Source organism: Loxodonta africana, chromosome 2 (genome assembly GCF_030014295.1).
Source record: "Loxodonta africana isolate mLoxAfr1 chromosome 2, mLoxAfr1.hap2, whole genome shotgun sequence".
NCBI lineage: Eukaryota > Metazoa > Chordata > Mammalia > Proboscidea > Elephantidae > Loxodonta > Loxodonta africana.
Genome location: NC_087343.1, coordinates 220,721,610 through 220,743,437, shown reverse-complemented (window position 1 = coordinate 220,743,437; position 21,828 = coordinate 220,721,610). Strand labels below are relative to the sequence as shown.

At 37.5% G+C, this 21,828-nt stretch overlaps 1 protein-coding gene across 2 annotated transcripts in view; it reads left to right on the top strand.

Annotated features, from left to right (window-relative positions):
- DSCAM (DS cell adhesion molecule) overlaps nucleotides 1-21,828 on the top strand; it is a 774,401-nt gene that overhangs the window by 410,418 nt on the left and 342,155 nt on the right. For both annotated transcript variants that reach the window (XM_023559109.2, XM_064279473.1), the window contains exons 3-5: nucleotides 4,442-4,588; nucleotides 9,404-9,682; nucleotides 14,098-14,373. In XM_023559109.2, coding sequence (XP_023414877.1) covers nucleotides 4,442-4,588; nucleotides 9,404-9,682; nucleotides 14,098-14,373 — 702 coding nt within the window. The remainder of the gene's footprint in view (nucleotides 1-4,441; nucleotides 4,589-9,403; nucleotides 9,683-14,097; nucleotides 14,374-21,828) is intronic.

Genomic DNA, 21,828 nt, shown 5'->3' with positions numbered 1-21,828 from the left:
TACCAGATACCTAAAATGTAGGAGCAGTTTTGGAATGGGGTAATGGGTGGAGGCTGGAAGAGTTTTAAGGTGCCTAATAATAAAAGCCTACATTGCCTTGAAGAGATTCTTGGTAGAATTATGAACATCAAAGGCAATTCTGGTGAGGGCTTAGAATGAAGTGAGGAGAGCTGTAGAGAAATCCTCTATTGTCTTAGATAATACTCATGGCTCCAGCAACAGAATGCTGCCAGACATGTGGACATTAAATGTGCTTCTGGATAAGGCTTTAAAAGAAAATGATGAACATGTAATTGGACAATGGAGGAAGAATGATACTTTTTATGCAGTGGCAAAGAACTTGCCTGATTTATGGTCAAATGCTTGGTGGAAGGTAGAACTTGTAAATGGTGAACTTAGATATCTGGCTGAGGAGATTTCTAAGCAAGATGTTAAAGGGGTCATGTGGTTTCTCCTTGCTGCTTATAGTAAAATGAGAGAGGAAAGAGATGGATTTAAAAATGAACTATGACAGTAAAGGAGAGAGCAGAAAAGTTATTAAAAGCAGGGCCAGGGACTTAAACACCACTGGGCACATTTTGAGAAGCCAAGTGCACTTCTGAGACATGCTTCTGATAACTGAGCAGCGGAGCTCAATAATTGATGTCCAACAATGATAACCACATATGTAAAAATCACTCACTCTTGTTCAGCTGCCTCTGATTTGCACTGTATTTAAGATGACAAAAGTATGAACTCTATTTTAGGAATGTTTCCATCTAAAATGCTAATAGTTTTCCAAGGCAAATAATGTTACCTATAAAAGTTTAAATTTGGCTTTGCACACTTGTATGCTGCCAGGAAGTTCTGAGTAGGCAAGGCATGTGTATGGGGGGGGGGGGGAGTGTGTGAGAGAGAGAGAAAGAGTGTGTTTGCAGTTTAATACAGTTTAATTTACATCTTAACATTTGCCTATTTTAATAGAAACACATCCTTTAATTCTGTATAAGGATATGAACAAACTATTATGTATGATATGAAAACTGCTGGTGATGTGAGGCAGGAGTGTAGTTAAAATGATTCCTTGTTACCATGGAGTGAAGACACCTGGTGCTCCAACAAGATGGCTTTGTACTTGGTTTTCTCCTGAGAGTTCCACGTTATGTCTAGAGCTGAGACTATGCCCGAGGACTCTGGGCTGTCTGGCCTTTTCTTAACTGAAGGCTTCTACTCTTCCTCTATCCTTACTTTATATTTTAAATGTTGATCAATTTTGAGGTGGGTTTCAATGAGAAATGGAGTCCCCGGGTGGTGCAAGTGGTTAACATGCTCTATTGCTAACCAAAAGGTTGGTGGTTCGAGTCCACCCAGAAGTATCTGGGAAGAAAGGCCTGGAAATATCCATCAGAAAGATCAGCCGTTGAAAACCCTGTGGAGCACTGTTCTATTCTGACACACATGGGGTTGCCAGGTGTAGAAGTCAACTCAACAGCAACCGGTTTTAATGAGAAATGAGAAGTTTGACAGCTCAAATTAAGTTGAGTACTCTGTCAACTCCTTCCCCATTTTTTAAAATGAGCACCTCAGAATAGCACAGAAAATGTTTTCAAGAGGACACAAAAGGTCCAGGTTCTTCTGAAACAGCATGTCCAATTTAGTACTACACTAAGTAAAGGGCAAAGTGGGCAGATTCCAATATCATTGCCTGGTAAGGATCATGGTCAGGATCGGCATGAATCCAGTCCCCCAAATGTGGAGCTTGATCCGGCCCTCACCTTCCCATTTCTCCATCCTCAGTACCAACTGCCCAGGCGGCACTCTCTCTCCAACCCTAGCCACCTGGAACTTGGTTAGAGCTCACAAGTTAAAAGGCTCTCACTGCCTCCGTGGGTTTGATTATTTGCTGGAACTACTCACAGAATCTTACAGAGAATATACCTTACTTATAACTACAGATTTCTTATGACCAAAAAGGATACAAATGAAGAAATACTTGGATTACGGTCTGTGAGGGGTACAGCACGGAGCCTCTGTGTCCCAAAGAAGGATGTACTACCTCTATCTCGTACATGATCCCCAACCAGGAAGCTCCTCTGAGCCTTAGGTCTCCCGGTTTTTATTGAACTCCCCACATGGCCACAATAGAGTACATCATACCTCCTGAGGCTTAGTCAACATCTTACCCCTAGGTGGTCCCACTTGGTCTAGTCAGTCCCCACTCATTAGCCTTAAGTGTGGCCCTGCTCAAAAGGACTGAGAACAAAGGCCAAACTGCTTTTTGAACCTCACAAACACGTTACATAGGTGAATCAAAAAAAAAAAAAAAAGTTACAGCAGCAAAGTGAATGATTAGATTAAATGTGCCTGGAGAAGAGCATCCTGTCAGGACTCAGACAGGTAATAAATGCACACTCTTTCCATCCTTGTGCCTTTCTAATGCTTCTGCAGAACTGCACACAGAATGCTTTCCACTTCCATTATGCCACTGCTGATGGCCTGTCAGTCCCAATGCAAACACGCCCTGTTAGAAAGGTGACAGGAAATACATACATTATCATTTTTGGTCACTCCTTTTTCTTACTCTGAACTGGTTATTAAAGCCTTATTATATAAGTATGCAAAATGTATTGAAAGAAAACAGGATTCAATTGTATACAATATACACTGGCAACAAATGCTTAGAGCATGATGACGTATAACAAGTGGCAAAAGATATTTTTAGTTGTTTTCATTTTGGGGAGTGGATGAAGCAAAAATATCTAGAATATACAGCATTAGGAGATTTTTCAGCATTTCTAATATTTAGCATATTTATAGTAGATTTTAAAATAGCAACTAAATGGAATGGTTTAAAACTTAATTTGAAATGCTGCTTAAAGATATTTTGGACTGTTTTTCACAATTAATCTTCGCTCCTTTGAGGCACTTACACTGGGTCAGTATTTGTTTTAGGTTCTTTAATGGGGTCCCCCCCCACATCCACATCCTTTCAGATTGCTCTTATACTATATAAGAAATAATAAGCTGTTTTTATGTTATCTGAGCAACTAACCTGTGAATAAAATATAGTCCTCACAAATGGTGGCTTACCAGGCAATGACTAAAGACTGAAGGAATTGTGTTTACAGCTAAAGTATTTGAGACCTCAGAATAACAAAGACAAGACTCCTGGTGCTTCTGATGAAAATTAAAATTCTGATTAACATACACCTAAGGAAGTTCAAATGAACCTAAGGAAAACAAGCAATAAAAGGAGTTTTCTTTTGGCAATGTAGTTTTCTCCCAAACAGACAAAATGGCGTTATTTTTCAAATGGAATTACATATAGAACTATACCATAGAAAGAGCCCAGCACAGCAGGGTGTGGACTGAGTCACCCACTGTGAAATTCAATAACTGCCATTGAGTAGCTTTGCCTTTATTTATCGCCAAATTATAAAAGAACAGTGAAATTGTCTTTAGACATTTTTCTTTTCAAAGGGAAAGCCATTCGCATCCTTCTTAAATGAACAGTGACGTTTATCTATTAATGTTGGCCAATTTTGTAAAACTAGAGTTGTCCAGGCAAAAATCACAAGTTGCAAAGAACACACAGGGTTCTAATGCTGATATGAGGGAGAAATGACTAGGCTGGACTTTTTTCTCCCTAAAGTGAAAATAGCAATTGTCTTATTATTTGAATAGATTTAAGATTTAAAATAAATGATTAAGATATAGCAGAATAATCTGAAATACTGAATATAGGAAGAATTGGTCTTCATCTTAGCAATAGCAATAAATGTTGGTTATTATTATGATAAAGGAAACCCTGGGGTGTAGTTGTTAAGAGCTACATCTGCTAACTCTAAAGGCTGGCAGTTCAGATCCACCAGGTGCTCCTTGGAAACCCTGTGGGGCAGTTCTACTCTGTCTTATAGGGTCGCTATGAGTTGAAATCGACTCGATGGCAATTTTTTTTCTTTTTTTAATGACAAAATAAAGCAGGCTTTCTTGGGAAGTTTGTGGGATATCTTAATTGCTGTAAGCTCACGTTTTTGTGCTTTTATTGAAATACTTTAAATTGAGGACAAAATTTACACTTTATTGAGGTAAAAATTTGTAAAAGAAAGCTGATACTTGCTTAACTTGTGACATTCAAAGAGAAAGATGATGTTCAAAGACAATCTGCTACTTAGCTACGTAGGAATTATATACGGTTTCTGTAAAATAAATACGTGACCTAAAGAATCAATTTATGAGATTAGATGTGTTAAGTATACACTTGTATTCCATACTTACTAAAAGCTTCTAATTTCAGCTCATTAAACAGTGAAAATAGATTGGACACTTAAAATAACACACACTCCTATTCGTAGCCTTTGCATGAGTTAATTCAGGTAAAAAACAATGATTCAATGATTTGTCTATGTCGTTGTGTTGCTTTCGTTGCATTTAATCAGGTGATCATCTTTCTGTGTTTCAGGATCTAGATTTCTCCTCACATCCACGGGAGCCTTGTATATTAAAGATGTACAGAATGAAGACGGATTGTACAACTACCGCTGTATCACGCGGCATAGATACACTGGGGAGACGAGACAGAGTAACAGCGCTAGACTTTTTGTATCAGGTAAAAACTCGTCCAGACCATGTTTGCTGTTTCTGGTATTTCTTCATTAGTGTCCCCAGATGACAACCAAAATTGGGAAATTTGTTTTTTTCCCCAAAATATTTTGTCAAATTTGTTTTTATTGTTAGTTGTCACCCAGTCGACTCTGACTCATGGTGACTTTATGTACAGTAGAATGAAATGTCGACCCGTCCTTTGCCAACTTCATGACCATTGGTATATTTGAGTGCATTATTGAGGCTATTGCATCAATCTATCCAGTTAAGGGTTTTCCTCCTTTTTGATGACTTCCACTTCACCAAACACAATGTCCTTTTCTAAAAACTGGATTTTCCTGATATGTCCAAAGTAAGAAAGACAAAGTCTCACCATTCTCACTTCTAGCAAACTGTAAAGCCTTTTAAACCAATGCCAATACAATGCAATACAAATACTCTAAGAGAAGTCATTTCACATTTTGTAAAATTCCAAATTCCTTTGATCTAATATGACTTCCGTTTTGATAACAACTCCTTGCCCTAGATATTCTGTTATTGACAGTACCAACCACTACCATCATGTTTACTTTCATTCAAAGCTCAGAGGGAGGAAAACATGGCCGTATGGATCATACCTTTTGTTCCGCAATACTAGCACTAACAATGTTGGGAAATAACCTGTACCTAAAGTTAAAATCTCCTAACGACCCTATAGGACAGAGTAGAACTGCCCCATAATGCTTCCAAGGAGCACCTGGTGGATTCAAACTGCCAACCTTTTGGTTAGCAGCCATAGCACTTAACCACTATGCCACCAGGGTATGAGTTTGAATTGACTCAATAGTTAAAGTTAAAATGATATTCATGCCACTCTAACCCCAGCCAGGTTCATTCTCAGGTGAACGAAATCTGGAAGCAGTTGATTCTATTCTGGTTTTCACATCAGATATGTTTTTTTTTTTTCCCCCTTTATGGGATTTATACTTGGAGACATTATCAACCCTTTGAGTAATCTTCACAGTTGGCTTGCCATTAGCCTATCTGTCAAACAACGAAGCAATCCATTCACATAATGATACATTAGCACTTCGTGAAGTAACTTAGAAGTATGAAACACCTAACTTAGTATTAGACAAGCAAATGCAAGATGTCTGACCTTTGTCTTTGTACCTTTAGAATGTAAAATTGTTCTGTGTGGTTACTATTGTACAAGGATATAATAATGGAATGAGATTAACCAACGGTTATTTGTGATAGACACTTGAAGGGTATCTTACTTTATTTGTAACGATACTGTGTAGGGAGTAGTGATAGAAAGTTGTTTAATGGGGAGGAAGTAATTAAATATACGGTTCCCTTAACACCCACTTATTATCCTTGATAATGTTCTATCTGAATTTCTCTTCCCTCTTCACCTTTTTAAAATAACCAAAACGTATCTGTGCTTCATAGTCCAGGAAAAGTACGAGTTAGAATTAAATAAAATTTGATTTTTTAATTCTTTGACTTTAATTCTTTTAACATTAATTCTCCTCTGAACTTGCAAATATTTCTTCTTCTTTACCTATTCTTTTTTAGGTCAGTTGTTGCTTTCTCCCTTGTGTTATAGTTATTATGTCTCCATGCCTTTGTTAAGGGTAAGATGAACCAGTACAATAAAAATAAACTCTCTTGAAAAATCTATAAGGAAAAATGAATTAGAAAATGAATGGTATCTGTCATCTTAGTCCATAGTAGCTTTATTGACAATGTGATATTATACATGTTCAGAATATCCTATAAAAGGTCTTGTTGGCATTAAAGAAGAATGTCATAACGACACTGATAAGAAGGGAGAAGGATCTTTGGGGGATTGCCTTAGTCAGCATCCTCCAGAGACACACATATATATGTGCACACACATATACATATATATATATATATATATATATATATATATATATATATATATATATATTAGAAAGAGAGAGAGAACAATTGATTGATTTACTTCAACGGATTGGCATGTGGGATTATGAGGGATGACAAGTCCAAAATCCATAAGTCAGGCAGCAAGCTGGAGACTTCTATAGGCTTTTGTCCCAAGAACCATAGGTCAGGCAATGGCAAGAGTACAGAGTGGAGACAGAGAGCGTTCATTCTGCCAAAATATCTCTTTATAGTCTGGAACCAGAATACACTCTAAGGAAACTCCCTTTTCAACTGATTGATTACATTACACTAGATGACATTATGGAAGTTGATCACATTATATTACATTACATTGTGAAACAGCAACTAGTCTAGTGTTTGACCAAACCACTGGGAACCATAGCCTAGCCAAATTGACACATAAAATTAACCATCACAGGGGTCTTGCTGTAAGATTAATTCAGTATTAGCAAAACAATTAAAATAAGCATTTCTCCAACCAAAAGATAAACTGATAATGATCTGAAAGCCTGTCTTTCTCTTTCATATAACCTGGCTTATCTCCACTCTGATTCATTAAATATTAACTTTCAAATTTAGCTATTGAGAAAGGGTTGAGAAAACAAAGTTACTTTTTTTTTTTTTATGAGTGCTTTATCGTGTCTTAAAAATTGATAGGAGTCATGAGCCTTCAGCCATGGGAACCCAATAAGATTGCCTGGGGAGCGTATGTGAAAGAGAACTGAGGGGTTTCTGAGCATAATCCACAAATACATCAGCAGAAGGGTAGCCAGCGAATAAGACTGAAGATTTGGGGTTAAAGCTGGAGGTGAAGACAAGGAAGGTGACAGCTATAAGAAAGGAAGGGTCAACAGAGTCACCTGTCATTGAAGGGCTCACGTGAGAATCTATGTCTGGCAAATAACGCTTAGGATGTTTTGTAATGGAAATTTAACCAAAGTCATTAAGGGAGAAATTTGTTAATGCTAAAAGATGAGGACGCAAACTGAGTGCAGGCTAATATTCTCAAAAACTTTGTAGGAAAAGATAAATGATTTTCATTGTAAATGAGATTTAAAGTTATTTTAAAAGACACACAGGTAGGTTTGGCCATACCTTGTTGACTGTCTTCTTTCCTCCATCTCAGCTCAGGTATCGGAGAAACTATGACCTAAAATCTCCCCATGGCCCCTGCCTCCGCTCTCACCCAACGCGCACGGTGGCTCACTCTCTCTCCATCCTCTTTTATGCCCTTCACTGTACTTACTATCATCCAGGTTATCTTTATTTATTTGCTTGATCATTGCTTGTCCAGCCCCTGCAGTGACCCACCTAGAATGTAAGCTCCAAGAGGGCATCTTCCTCGTCTTATTCTCCACTGTGTCTCTAATGGCTAACTCCTTGCTACTCCTGTGCTTGGAGATCAACAAATATTTGTTAGCTGAATAAATGAAACACTTTCAAATTCAACAGCCATGTGTCAAATTTATTTTCTTGAGAAACAAATTTCATTTATGCTAAATAATGATTTCTACATTGCTCTTTTGAAAGGGAAGTCTGACCTTTCCCAGTGTCAAAATCATTGAAGCACAAAAGAAATTCAAGTCTATCAGGTTTATTTGAAAAGTTCATCTGTATGCATACAGGGAGACCCCTCTGGTCAGAAAAAAAAAAACCTTGCCTTGAGTCAATTCTGACTCATAGCAACCCCACAGGACGGAGTAGAACTGCCCCATAGGGTTTCCAAGGAGCAGCTGGTAGATTCGAACTGCCAACCTTTTGTTAGCAGCTGAATGCTCAACCACTGTGCTCCATTCAGACAAATAGGAGGTCTCATCGTTGGCTTGTTACATGGAGATTTTAAATAGAAAAGAGGACATACGTAGTAGAAAATTAACCATTTGGCTAGCCTTAGCATAAATGAATCAATTTCCTCTTCCTTCCTGAGGCTACCTGGTGGCCCACATGGCCTGGCTAGCCCCCATTCATTTGCAAGATAAAGGTACCTCTATTACTCAAGAACTCCAAAGGTTTAGGATTATCCTCTCGGGAAACAAAGGCAAACACCATATTACTTAGGATAAAGTTAAATTCTTTGCACAAGGTAAACTTTGAGTCCATGGTTAACAGGTGTCTTGTCACAAAGAGGGTTTGCACAATTTTGTGATCACTGAGGAGCCCTGGTGGCACAAGGGTTAAAAGCTTGGCTGTTAACGAAAAGGTTGGCAGTTTGAATCCACAAGGAGTTCTCCTCCATCCTATAGGGTCTCTATGAATCAGAATCTACTCGACGGCAATATTTTTTTTGGTATCTCCACTGTGTCTCCTTTGATTCTCTTTATCTGTTCTTGGCTACATTCCACACTGGGCAGTACTTTTTGTGAAATTCCCAATGTACCCATAGAAATATGTCAATCTTTTTTTTTTTTTTTTTTAACACCAGTTGTGATGTTGTTGTTGTTAGGTGCTGTTGAGTCCTTTCTGACTCATAGCGACCCTATAGGACAGAGTAGAACTGCCCCATAGGGTTTTCAAGGAGTGGCTGGTGGATTCACACTGCAATTAGCGTCTGTAGCTCTTAACCACTATGCAACCAGGGCTCCACCAGTTATGATAAGGCAACCCAATCGTTGGCCAGAGCTGACTACTCCTACTGATGCATGATGATTCTGAATTTCTTAGTTCTTTACCAAGAATGAGAAACAGAAGCTCTTACCAACATTCATACTTTTCCAAAGTTTTGAGTGGAAGTAATGTGTATGAATAGAGCTCTTTGTTTCTGTACAAAATCTTAAATATTTGTATCAATGGTTGCTATGATGTATAGAGTTTAAATTATACATGAAGCCTTAGAATTCCAAATGACCATGTCAGCTCCTAGTTCAGTGCCTCTAAGAGCTTTTCTTTCTTTTTTTTTTTTTTACAGATCCAGCGAACTCAGCCCCAACCATACTGGATGGGTTTGATCATCGCAAAGCCATGGCAGGGCAGCGCGTGGAGCTGCCTTGCAAAGCGCTTGGGCACCCTGAGCCAGATTACCGCTGGCTAAAGGACAACATGCCTCTGGAGCTCTCTGGAAGGTTCCAGAAGACTATGACAGGGCTGCTTATTGAGAACATACGTCCCTCAGACTCAGGCAGCTATGTATGTGAAGTGTCCAACAGATACGGAACTGCTAAGGTGATAGGCCGCCTGTACGTGAAACGTAAGTTGGATGGTATCGAGCAATGGTGATGGTGTCTTCCATTTATGAAGCACCTGTTCTGAGCTAATTTCTGAGCTTTCCTATGCCTCCCATTAATTCTCACAACAGTCTTGCTCAGATAACTACTAACTCCATTTTGCAGAAGAGGAAATTAAGGCTAAGAGGAGCTGCCCAAGGCCACATAGCTAGAAAATATTGGGTATAGGATTTGAATTCACATCTGTCTGATCCCCAAATTATAGGACATTTTTATTAGGCTGTAGGACCTAACTATGTTCATCAGTACCCTTACATATTTCCAAGATAACATTTCCTAACCGTGGAATTTGGAATAGCCAACCTCTATGAAAATAGGTAGAGGAAGTAGGGCAGGATTGTTCTTTCAGCACAGGTGATGATAGATCAAAGTGATTGTCCTTGATTGTTTTCACCAGGCTGCTGCAAATTCCTAAATTCCTAAATAGGGCCGTTATCAGCGGAAATATGTGGTGGTGTTCATAAGTATAGTGAGTGGCACCAACTCATGGTGACCTTGGGTATAACATAACATAATAAGATATTGCCTGGTACTGTATCATCTTCATGATCATTGATATGTTTGAGCCCATTGTTGTGCCTATTGTGACAATCCATCTCGTTGAAGGGTTCCTTCATTTTTGCTGACCCTCTACTTTATCACACCTGATATCCTTCTTCAGTGATTGGTCCCTCCTGATGACGTGTCCAAAGTAAGCTAGAAAGAGTTTCGCCACCCTCACTTCTAAGAAGCATTCTGATCATATTTCTTCTAAGTTGACTTCTTCATTCTGGCAGGCCACAGTATATTCAATATTCTTCACCAATACCACAATTTAACTGCATCAAATTTTCTTCTTTTTCACTATCCAACTTTTGAACTCCTATGAGGAGAGTGAAAACACCATGGCTTGGGTCAGGTGTACCTTAGTCATCAAAGTGACATCTTTGCTTTTTAAAACTTTAAGGAGATCTTTTGCACCAGATTTTCCCAGTGCAATACGCCATTTGATTTCTTTACTCCTGTTTCTATGGACATTAATTGTTGAGCTAAGTAGAATGAAATTGGTGACAACTTCATTTTTTTTTTTCTCTTTTTATCATTATGTGTATTGGCCCATGCAGAAATACAGGGTTCTACATTTCCAAATATCGGACTTGGACTCAGCTCTAGATTATTTAGTCCAACTCCGGGTGATACGTGTAATCTCCAGTTGATCTGCCATGACTGATTTGAGGTGTGTGTTGAGAAGGATGCTGAAGGGAGGCTCAGGGAAGGAAGGATGTGATTGCAGCACGGGAGGAGCCCAATTCACGTGGCCAATATTTGCCTAATCTATTCACAGACCCTCATTTTACTCATGCAAAAAACAAATCAAAGTGAATTACTCAAGATCACATGGTAGAGCCTTGGTCAGGAAGGATGTCTCCCGTTTGCCTACATAATGTTCTCCCTCTCTCTTTTTTTTTTAATATAATATTCTTTTTATTTGGCGAACCGAACTGAACAAACTGAATCCCAAGGATCTCACACTGGAAAGGGAGACATGTTCTTACACTAACTTTTGTCTAGCCCTTTGTGGAAGGAGGTGTCCCATTAAGGGTGCCCTGGGTGTGGACTGCTCTTACCAGCTGAAGAGAATGCATTTACAGTACATATTCCAATGACTTCCTGGGTCCTGAAAATATCGTTCAAACATTTAGACTTAGATTAGAAAGAAATGGGTTATAATGCCTGCACAGTTGTATTTCTGTAGTTAAAGAACCTAGTAGGTATAATCAAAGTAGCTTTGGACAACTAGTAAGAATTATTCCCACAGACTCAAAATCTCCTCTACGTTAAAACGCCTTTTATGACTCCCCATTTTCTGTTGAATAACATTAATATCTTAGGATGATATCCAAGGCTCCTCATGCAAACCTATCTGGTCATATTTCACATTGTTTTGCTTCAAGAAAAACTTAACTCCTGCTAAATCTAACTTTTCCAAATTCCCTGTACAAACCCATTCCTCTCCTGATTGCATACCACATTACCCATATTGCTCCCTTCAGGTCACATGGAATGTTGTTTTCTAATATTCAAATGTCCAAAACTTCCTTCTAAGCCCATTTCAATTCTCCACCCCAAAGACATCTTCCCCATCCCCCTCTGTCTTCTCCTCAACTCCTAGAGTGTTTTATTGTTATCTCTCTAAAGGCATTTATCACTGTCTACTTTTTAAATAGTTATGTATAGACAAGTCTTAATTTTGACTGTTTGTTTTCATAATTGTAATCTTCTGCCATGTCTAGACAAGTTCTCAGATGTTTCTCAAATATTCTCTTCTTCCCTCTTGACTGTTCCTTTGTTTTTGTCCACCTTCTCTCTCTTCTCTAGTCTGAAACTAATCCTTTGAGTTCCTAACTCTGAACCTTCTTCTATTTGATCTCTTTTATTCATATGAGTTCAAACTCCTTCTTTCTGAAAACAGCCCTGAATCTGTATATTTAGCCTCCACTTCCTCCCTGAATGTTGGCAGGGTATGTCAACTGCATTTATATATATATGTTCATTCAGATGTTTAGCTGGCAACTAAAAAGGAGAATATTCAAAACTGAACTTGCTGCCATCTCTACCTTCCAAATGGCTTTTCTTGTTATTGGAACCATCCCCTCACCTCCAAATGCAAAGTTTAAATCTCGGGTACTGTTTACTCCTTTCCTTTCTATGTGCAAGTCCTGCCAGGTCCTAGAGATTGGATCTCAGTGGTTCTCAGCTGTGCTCTCCACCTCTTCCCTGTCCCACATTGGGTCTTAATTACATCTCACAAGTCATTTGCAATACTTCCTTACTGACCAATTTTCCTGCCCCCTCTAATTTGTGTGACACAATGAGACCCATCAATTCTCCTAAAAATATGGTCAATTATGGCATTCTCTTGGTGGAACTACTTGAATGCTTTCTTTAGTTCTTGTGACTTAATTCCAAAATCTCAAGGCCCTTCGCAGTCTTGTCCTTGATGGCTTTTGTCATTTTTATCCTAATATTCTCTTTCAGAGACCCTATGCTGCAGCCAAACAGAATCTGAAACTCTTCCTCAGACATGGCTGTGCTTTAGCATTATTTTGTGTGGTTCGCACTCTCTGGAATACCTATTCCCATGCATTTTGGTCTAAATCCTAACCATTGTTGATATGTGATGACTTCCCCAATCTTCCCGTCCACCCTTCTCCATATTTTGTGTGTCTCTAATGGGCCCTGTGTTACTCAATTTCGTTACTATAGTCATTATTGTATTTGTCTTGTCAACTTAGTAAACTATGAGCTCCTTGGAAGCAAAGACTTCACAGTGTGGTGAGGTGAGAAGTCAGGAAAACTAGGGTAAAAACTGGCATGTGCCATTTGCCTGTTGAGTGGATTTGTTTAAGTTACTAATCTCTCTGAATGACCGTTTTCTCTTCTATAAAATGGAAATGATAATTCAAAATTTATAGGCTTATGGGAAGACTGAATTAAATAACATATATTAGGTGTTTGATGACTTTATGGTACATACTAGTTATACCATAATGTTAGTTTCCTTCTACCTTACTCATCTTTGTCTCACCTGTGGGTTTGACCCAGTCCTTGGCACATAGTAGATGCTTAAGAAATGCTTGTTAGATTTAATTTTGATTTGTTGAATTGAGCCATAGAAGGTCAAGGGTGGAAATTCTATCCCTGTCCATACCAGTTAGCCTCATTTAATGGAAAACTCCTATTTCACGGTCTAAAGTTCTAATATCAATCTGTTTTGTTACCGCTGTGCATTCTGGGTCCTGGTTAAACCACAATAACTTAAGGGGTGTGAGTGAGTATATGTGTGTGTGTGTGTGAGAATGGCCCAGTACAAACCCACCAGAGATACCTTGGGACAAGGCAAATAAGTTTTAAATATTTAAATACTTATATCTGGTGGCGTAGTGGTTAAGTATGAGGGCTGCTAACCAGAAGGTTGGCACTTCGAATCCACCGGGTGCTCCTTGGAAACTCTATGGGGTGGTTCTACTCTGTCCTATAGGGCCGCTATGAGTTGGAATCGACTCGATGGCAGTGGGTTTTGGTTTTATCCCTACCGTTAACTAGCGTGCTGCATTTCTTATGCCAAAGGGTTGATACCATCATCTTTATATTTACTTAGTGAGAAAGCAATTGAGCCAACATTGGTCTGTTTGATATATAGAAAAAGAAGGCCAGAAAAATAAATAACAATAAGGTGTTCCCAAATGGTGCGTTATGAAATAATATTGAACTTAAGAACTGGATAGAGTATGCTTACAATGCTGCTTTTGCCTTTTCAGAAGTCCAACACATGGTTGAAAAGACATTTACATATGTGATGTTTTTAACTTCTTTTTTCTCTTATCAAAATCTCCAGAGCCACTGAAAGCTTCCATCAGCCCCAGGAAGGTCAAAAGCAGTGTGGGTAGCCAGGTTTCCTTGTCCTGCAGCGTGACAGGAAGCGAAGACCAGGAGCTCTCCTGGTACCGAAATGGTGAAATCCTCAATCCTGGCAAAAATGTGAGGATCACAGGGATCAACCACGAAAACCTTATAATGGATCACATGGTCAAAAGTGACGGGGGAGCATACCAGTGCTTTGTTCGCAAGGACAAGCTGTCTGCTCAAGACTATGTGCAGGTGGTCCTTGAAGGTCAGTGGGCCTCATTATAGCACACAGCTCAAAATGAGCCAAACCCAGAGCACTCAAACCAGAATAGAGGGTGGAGCCATGCTGATGACTCCGAATTTTAAGATCCTGTTTATCTGAGGCAGCTCATGAGTCTACCCTGTTTTCTAGCTAAATCAGGCAAATGAAAGAGCAAATTTGGATGAGAATAAAACTGTATTTTAGAAGTAACATAAATTTAAGTAGCAGAAATGGTGCCCACTCATGTGTGAAAGTTACTTGTCAAGTTATAAACCCCAGAAATTTGAAATTTGTACTTATGTTGACAGTTCATTATCCTTTAGACCACGGTTTCTCAATATCCTGTTTGGGGAACTGTCTTATGTATTACAAGATGTGGCTTCTACCCACTAGATTCTAGTAGCACCCTTCCTCCCCAGAAAATTGTGATAATAAAAAATGACTCCAAACATTGCCAAATGTCCCCTGGGTGGGGACAGGGCCAAAGTAATCCTTTGTTGGGAATCACTGCTTAAGAGGCAAAGTGTGGAGAGAAATTTTACTATAGTGACTTGTGGAGTGAGAAAAATGTTATCAGGTTAGTGTAGTTGTCCATGGTTTGGTCTAAACATTCACAGATCTAGGTGAATACCATTTGTGAGAAATTTCTTTGGGGTTTTGGCTACTGAGGCAAAGATACGTTGACATGTTGCCTTTCTTAACTGAATATTACATAGCAACATCTTCAAGCTTATCAATCAGTCAGGGATAGAAACTGCAAGTGAGACATACGTTTATCACTAGACAATTAAACTAGCATTTATCTGTATGTTTGTATGTCTTGTCGGAAACTGTGTCTTTATATATAATTTAAAATGTGTCTGTTCTCAGTTTATTAATATAATGAAATGACTTTCATATAGCCTAAGGGAGAAAAAATTAAATTCATTTATATATAAAAGTAAGTTTAAATATGTCTTAACGCTAAGAGGATATTTCTGCTACTGCTTCTTTAACCATGAGAATCGACTCGGGGACAACAGGTTTATTTTTTTGTTGTTGTCTGTTTTTGTTTTTTTAATTGTTAAGGAATCAGGCTTAGCAATAAGATTCTTAGCTTTAGTCAAGAAAATCACTCAGAGAGTAAGTTTTTAAACAGGCTTCAAACCTGACCCTTTCAGTTCAAACCTCTGCTGAGAATTTGCGTTTCTAACAGTTTCCCAGGTGATGATAATGCTGTTAATTAAGCACCGGTTCTGAGAACAACTAGCAGAGCAGCAGCTCTCAACGTGTATTATGCATGAGAATCACTGGAGGATCTTGTTGAAATGTAGATTCTGGTTCAGTATATCTGGAGTGGAAATACAAATTCTCAGCAGAGGTTCAAACCAGAATGAACAAGTTCAAAGCCCCGTTTTGAAAGCAGAGGTGAAATTAGTTGAAGGCATGGTGCCCATATTAAAACCTGCCACTGTGTTCCCCATAGTAATAAAATGCAGAAGATAATCAATTTGCCTAGAGCCAGTCTGCTAATGATGATGCACTGTGGTCCTTATGTAGCCACTGTTTTAGGGCTTTTTGTGTAAAAGGGAGAGATTAAGTGTCTAGGCCTTGTTACCTCGGCAACCATCTCACCTGACTAAGAAAACCTAAAGAGCATATTGATAATCCATAAAGATGTTGAAAGAGTTCAGGTTATCAGAGAGTAACAGCAGGAAAGATTTCAAAGACGCCAAAGTCTCACTGGGAAAATAATGTCTGCTTTCATCTCCAAAAAACTCTGTCACTTTAATAAAAAAGGGGTCAGAGGAGCACACTGAGCATACTCACGGATTTATTTGCTGCATGTCAGTTCCCATTCAGGCAGGGAGCTTCACTTTATTTTTTTCTCTTCTGAGAGATGACAGTGCTAATGTAGCAAAATAGACCAGAAATGGAATTGGAAGTACATATCTAGTACTTGATTTAAAGTGGTGTTTAACTACTATCTTCTGACAAAACTCTCATTATTCCTACTGAAATGGCTAGGGATTAACATAAAATCATAAAAACTTACAATATTATAAATTAGGAATGACCACTGACATAATGCAGAATCGAAGAGTATTTCTTATAAGGCTAAAAGAACTGGAAAGGAAATCTGAAAAAAAAAAAAAATCAACTGGAATCCAATAACTACTGGTTCAAGATCAAACCAAAATAAAAATTAGAAGGAATAAAAAGAATAACGGTTTCCATTTCTGGAAATGATGGAATAACATGTTTCAGAGGAACTCCCAAGTGATAGAAATTATGAACTTTGGAAAAAGCAAAACTAAATGTAGACATTGGAGAGATGCTAAAAGCAGGCAGAAAAGATTCAACCTTTGAAAGAAGGGAAAAGGATTAGGTTATGTTTATACCGATACCATTTTTTCCCCAGTCCACATGGTGTAACCAAAAAAACAAACCCATTGCCTTTGAGTTGATTCCAACTTATAGTGAATCTATTATATATATATATATATATATATATATATATATATATATAAAAGGAAACAAACCTATTGTCAATTCCAACTTATAGCAACGCTATAGGACAGAAAAGAACTGCCCCATAAGATTTCCAAGGAGTGGCTGGTGGATTTGAACTCTTGACCTTTTGGTTAGCAGCCAAGCTTTTAACCACTGCACCACCAGGGCCCTAGCAACTCTGTACAACAGGGTAGAGCTGCCCTATAGGGTTTCTAAAGCTATGATCTTTACAGAAGCAGACTGCCACATCTTTCTCCTGAAGAGCAACTGGTGGGTTTGAACTGCCGACCTTTCAGTTAACAGCTGAGCAGTTAACCACTGCGCCAGCAGGACTCCTCCCGTGTGGTGTGGGGACAAAAAGTAGAACAGCAGAACAAGAGCATAAAGCTACAGATTTATAGGATTAAAATATCAGAGGACCGGGTCTGGGCTGCCAAATTAGCTGCACATTGAGTAGAAACATTCCAAGAAGCAGGAAATAGCAGCAGGGAGTCTCAAAATCTGCAAATAAAGTTTTTTAAAAAACTTGGTTGACATGTGAACTGTAAAAATTTGAGAAGTAATCCAATTATACAGTAAAAAAAACTACATATACATATATATGGAAACCCTGGTGGCATAGTGGTTAAGAGCTACAGCTGCCAACCAAAAGGTCAGCAGCTCAAATCTACCAGGCATTCCTTGGAAACTCTGTGGGACAGTTCTACCCTGTCCCATAGGGTCGCTATGAGTCAGAATCGACTCGATGGCAATGGGTTTGGTTTTTTTGGTTTATACATATATATATATACACACACACACTGTGACCAAAAGACAAAGTAGGCAATAGAAGCAGACCCTAAGAGGACACCAAGATATTAGGACTTTGTTATTTCAATTATGTTCAATAACGTAAAGAAAATGGTGGTGATAATGAATAGGCATATGGTAAAATTCAAACAGAAATGAAAAACTTACTCTATTGACTTTAATGAAAGATTGGGGAAGGAAGAAGAAAGGATCAGTGAATTTTAAGATAGATTAAAAGAAATTATCTAATCTGAAGCACAGAGAGAGAAAAAGGACTGCAAAGAAAATGAACAGAGTTTCAGCAACATGTGCTAAATTTATTCGATGACCTATTATACATACAATAGGTGGTCCAGAAAAGTAAGAGAGAGAAAATGGGGTGGAAAAATATTTAAAGAAATAAAATAGCCAAATTTTTCCAAAATTTGGTTAAAAAAAGAAAAAAAAAAACCTTAATTTTACAGATCCAAGAAACTCAGAAAACCCCAAGCAGAATAAATACAAAGAAGATTACATGCAAGCACATAAGGATCAAGCTGCTGAGAAGCAAAATATTGTACTACAAAATATTATAAAATACTATGAGCTGAGGAAGTGAAAGCATTGAATAAAGGGGACCATCAGTACAAATTATGGGTGACTTATCAGAAATTTGGGAGGCTAGAAGACAATGAAGCAATATCTTTAAAATGTTAAAAGGGGGAAAAAAAACTACCAACTTATATATCTAACACAAATATTCTTTAAGAATTGAGGTGAAATATATTTTCAATAAACAAAAGCTGAGGCTGTGATGCCAGAAAACCCGCACATTAAGAAATACTAAAGGAAGTCATCCGGGGTGAAGGAAATGGCATAAAATGGAAACTCAGATCTATAGGAATGAATAAAGAACATGATAAATGGTAAATATGTTAGTAAATACTAAAAAAAAAACTTTCCCTCTTTTAATTTATTTAAATTACAACTAATTATAAGATTAGAAAATTACAATACTGTATTTATTATAGAAATTATAAATAGGTTCATAAAACAAAGGGGAGAGTATTAGAAAAATTTGTTGCACGATTCTTACAATCCACATGAAGTGCAATTTTAACTCTAAGTAGATGTGATTGGAGTTTATTCTATGAATGCAATATTAGCAAAACATTAAAAATATAATCTCTGTAAATCATCGTATTACCATGATAAAATAGAAACAATTGATACCTCAGTATATGCAAAAAAAAAAAAAAAAAAATTATTTGACAAAATTCAACATCCACTCACAATTAAGAAAAAAATCTCTCAGCAAACTAGGGGAATACAGGGAACTTCCTCAATATGATAAATGGCATCTAAGAACAACCTATAGCTAACATCATACTTAATGGTTAAACACTAAATTTAAAACTGGAACCAAGGCAAAGATGTCCATACACACCACTACTATTCAGCACTATACTGTAAGTCCTAGACAGGCAGGAATAGGGAATGAAACTTACACAATGTTTGGAAAGGAAGAATTTTAGCTGTCTTTAATCATAGATGTTTTTACTTAGGTAGAAAATCCTAGGAAATATATAACACAATTCCTGGAATTAATAAGTGGATTTAGAGAGTCCTAGGATACAAGAACAATATAGAAAATTAAATTGTTTTTCTGTATGATAGGAACAAATACTTGGAAAATACTTTTCCATTTATAGTAGCATTAAGCATAATTTACTTAGGGAATAAATTTAACAACAGATATGAAAGATTTCAACATGTTAAACTATAGAGCATTCCTAATATATAATTGAGATTACTAAAAAAAAAAAAATGGAAAGAGATCTTCATGGATTGGAAAATTAAATTTTCTTAAGCTAATAAGTCTCTCTAAAATAATGTATTTCCAGTCAAAATCCCAACAGGCTTTATAGATTGTTGATTATAAAATTTGTACAGAAAAGCAAGCTGATTTAAAAATATAAGCAAAAAAGTGAAGGACTGAGAACCACCAAAATAATCTTGTAAAAAAGAACAAAAGTGAATGACTCATTCAACCAGGTTTCAAGACTTACTTTAAAGCTATATTAAACAAGATATATATAGATCAATGGGATGTAATAGATGGTCCAGAAATATTCCCATACATATATGATGAATTGGTTTTCAAAAGCACACCATGATATTCAACAGGTAAAGGAAAAACTTTTCAGGAAACAGCACTGGAAAACCTGTGTGGCAAAAAATGAATACCAATCCCTACCTCACACCTTACACCTTATACCAAAATTAATTTGCTATGAATTATAGATCTCAATGTAAAATTGAAAACTATAAATTTTCTAAAAGGAAATACACCAGACTTCTTTGTGATTTTAGAGCAGGCAGATTTTTTAGGACACAGAAAGCACTAAATGTCAAAGATGAAGACATTATTAATAATATGAAAAGCACAGATTGGGAGATATTACACACATACACATCAAGCACACACACACATACACACATACCTGCACACCCACAACATATGTATATGTATATTTATGTACATGTGGAAGACCCTCAATGAGATAGATTTACACAGTGGCTCCAACAGTGGACTCAAACATAGCAACAATTGTGAGGCTGGCACAGGACCAGGCAGTGTCTTCTGTTTTATGTAGGGTTGCTATGAGTTGGAAGCGACTCGATGGCACCTAAAAACAACAAATGTATATGTACGTATGCATGTAAGTAAGATAGCTGACAAATATATCTGAGCATTATAAAATATGTGATTATTTGTATACAGGTATACTAGTTCTCAGTTCAGTCACAGTTAAGGAAGTGAAACCAGAACAGACCTGAGTTTTTAAAATTTGAGTGAACCAGAATGATAAACAAAATGGGAAAAATTATGGGTTGAAGCTCTACTAAAAACCTAATCTCCCTCTTAGAAAACAAGGGCAGAGTACACGTTGCATAGCAACCACATCTCTTGCCTGTCAAATTTTGAGCTGAATTGAAAACAGCAGCGCCCCCTTCAAAGGTGGCCGACTGTGTTGCTTTGAATGTGTGTCATTCTCCACAGTACGGCCAATAATACAATCTCATACATCAGGGTCCTGAAAGGGCTCACTATGCCTCCTCCAAGTTTCCTATTCCAGGGCTTCACCCGTAATTTTTCCTGTTCTGATTATTGTTCTGGGTCATTCAAATTGTAAAAATTTCGGTCTGTTCTTGTTTCACTTCATCAGCTATGACTGAACCAGGAAGAACCAGTTCGAAGCCCTGTTTGTATTTAGGATACATAAAGAACCCCTACAAATCATTAGGCAAAAGGCAAACTTTCCAATATAAAAATAAGGAAAAGGTTTGCACAAACACTTCACAAAAGAAAATATACAAATGACCAATAAATACATGAAAAACAGTATCACTTCCGTGACATTTCTGCTCAAATTGCACAACCTGCATCTAATCGGGAGAAAAAGCAAACACTTAATTGAGCAACTGCCTACAAAATAACTGACCTATATTCCTCAAAAATGTCAAAGCCAATAAACACAAAATATATGTTCCAAATTAAAGGAGGTTAAAGAAACTTGATGAATAAATGGGTGTAAGGTATAATACCATATTGGACTGGGAAAAAGTAACTCTACAGGACTTTATTGGTTCAATTTGTGAAATTTCAGTATAGACTGTGGATTAGATAATAGTACTATTCCAAAGTTAAATTCCCTAAGATTGCTAACTATACTGTTATGTTAGAATATGTGTATGTATAACAAGGTTTCAGAAATGGACAGTGCAATAGAAGGTTTTAGGAGTAAATTAGAAACAATAGAAGACAGGGTCAGTGAAATTGAAGACAAAGCCTTGGATACCACTTTGAGGAAAAATCAGAGAAAAGAATGAAGAAAAATGAGGAAACCCTTAGAATGATGTGGGATACAATCAAAAGCAAAAATTTTCATGTGATTGGAGTTCCAGAACAGGGTGAGAAAATGGAAAACACAGGGAGGATCATGGAAGATTTGATGACAGAAAATATCTCTAATATCGTGAAAGACAAAATGCCAACTCTCCAAGAAGCTCAAAGAATCCCATATAGAATAGATACCAAAAGAAAAGCACCAAGACATTATCACACTTGCTAAAACCAAAGACAAAGAATCCTGAGAGCAGCTTGAGACAAACAAAGTCATACAGGAAGGGAAA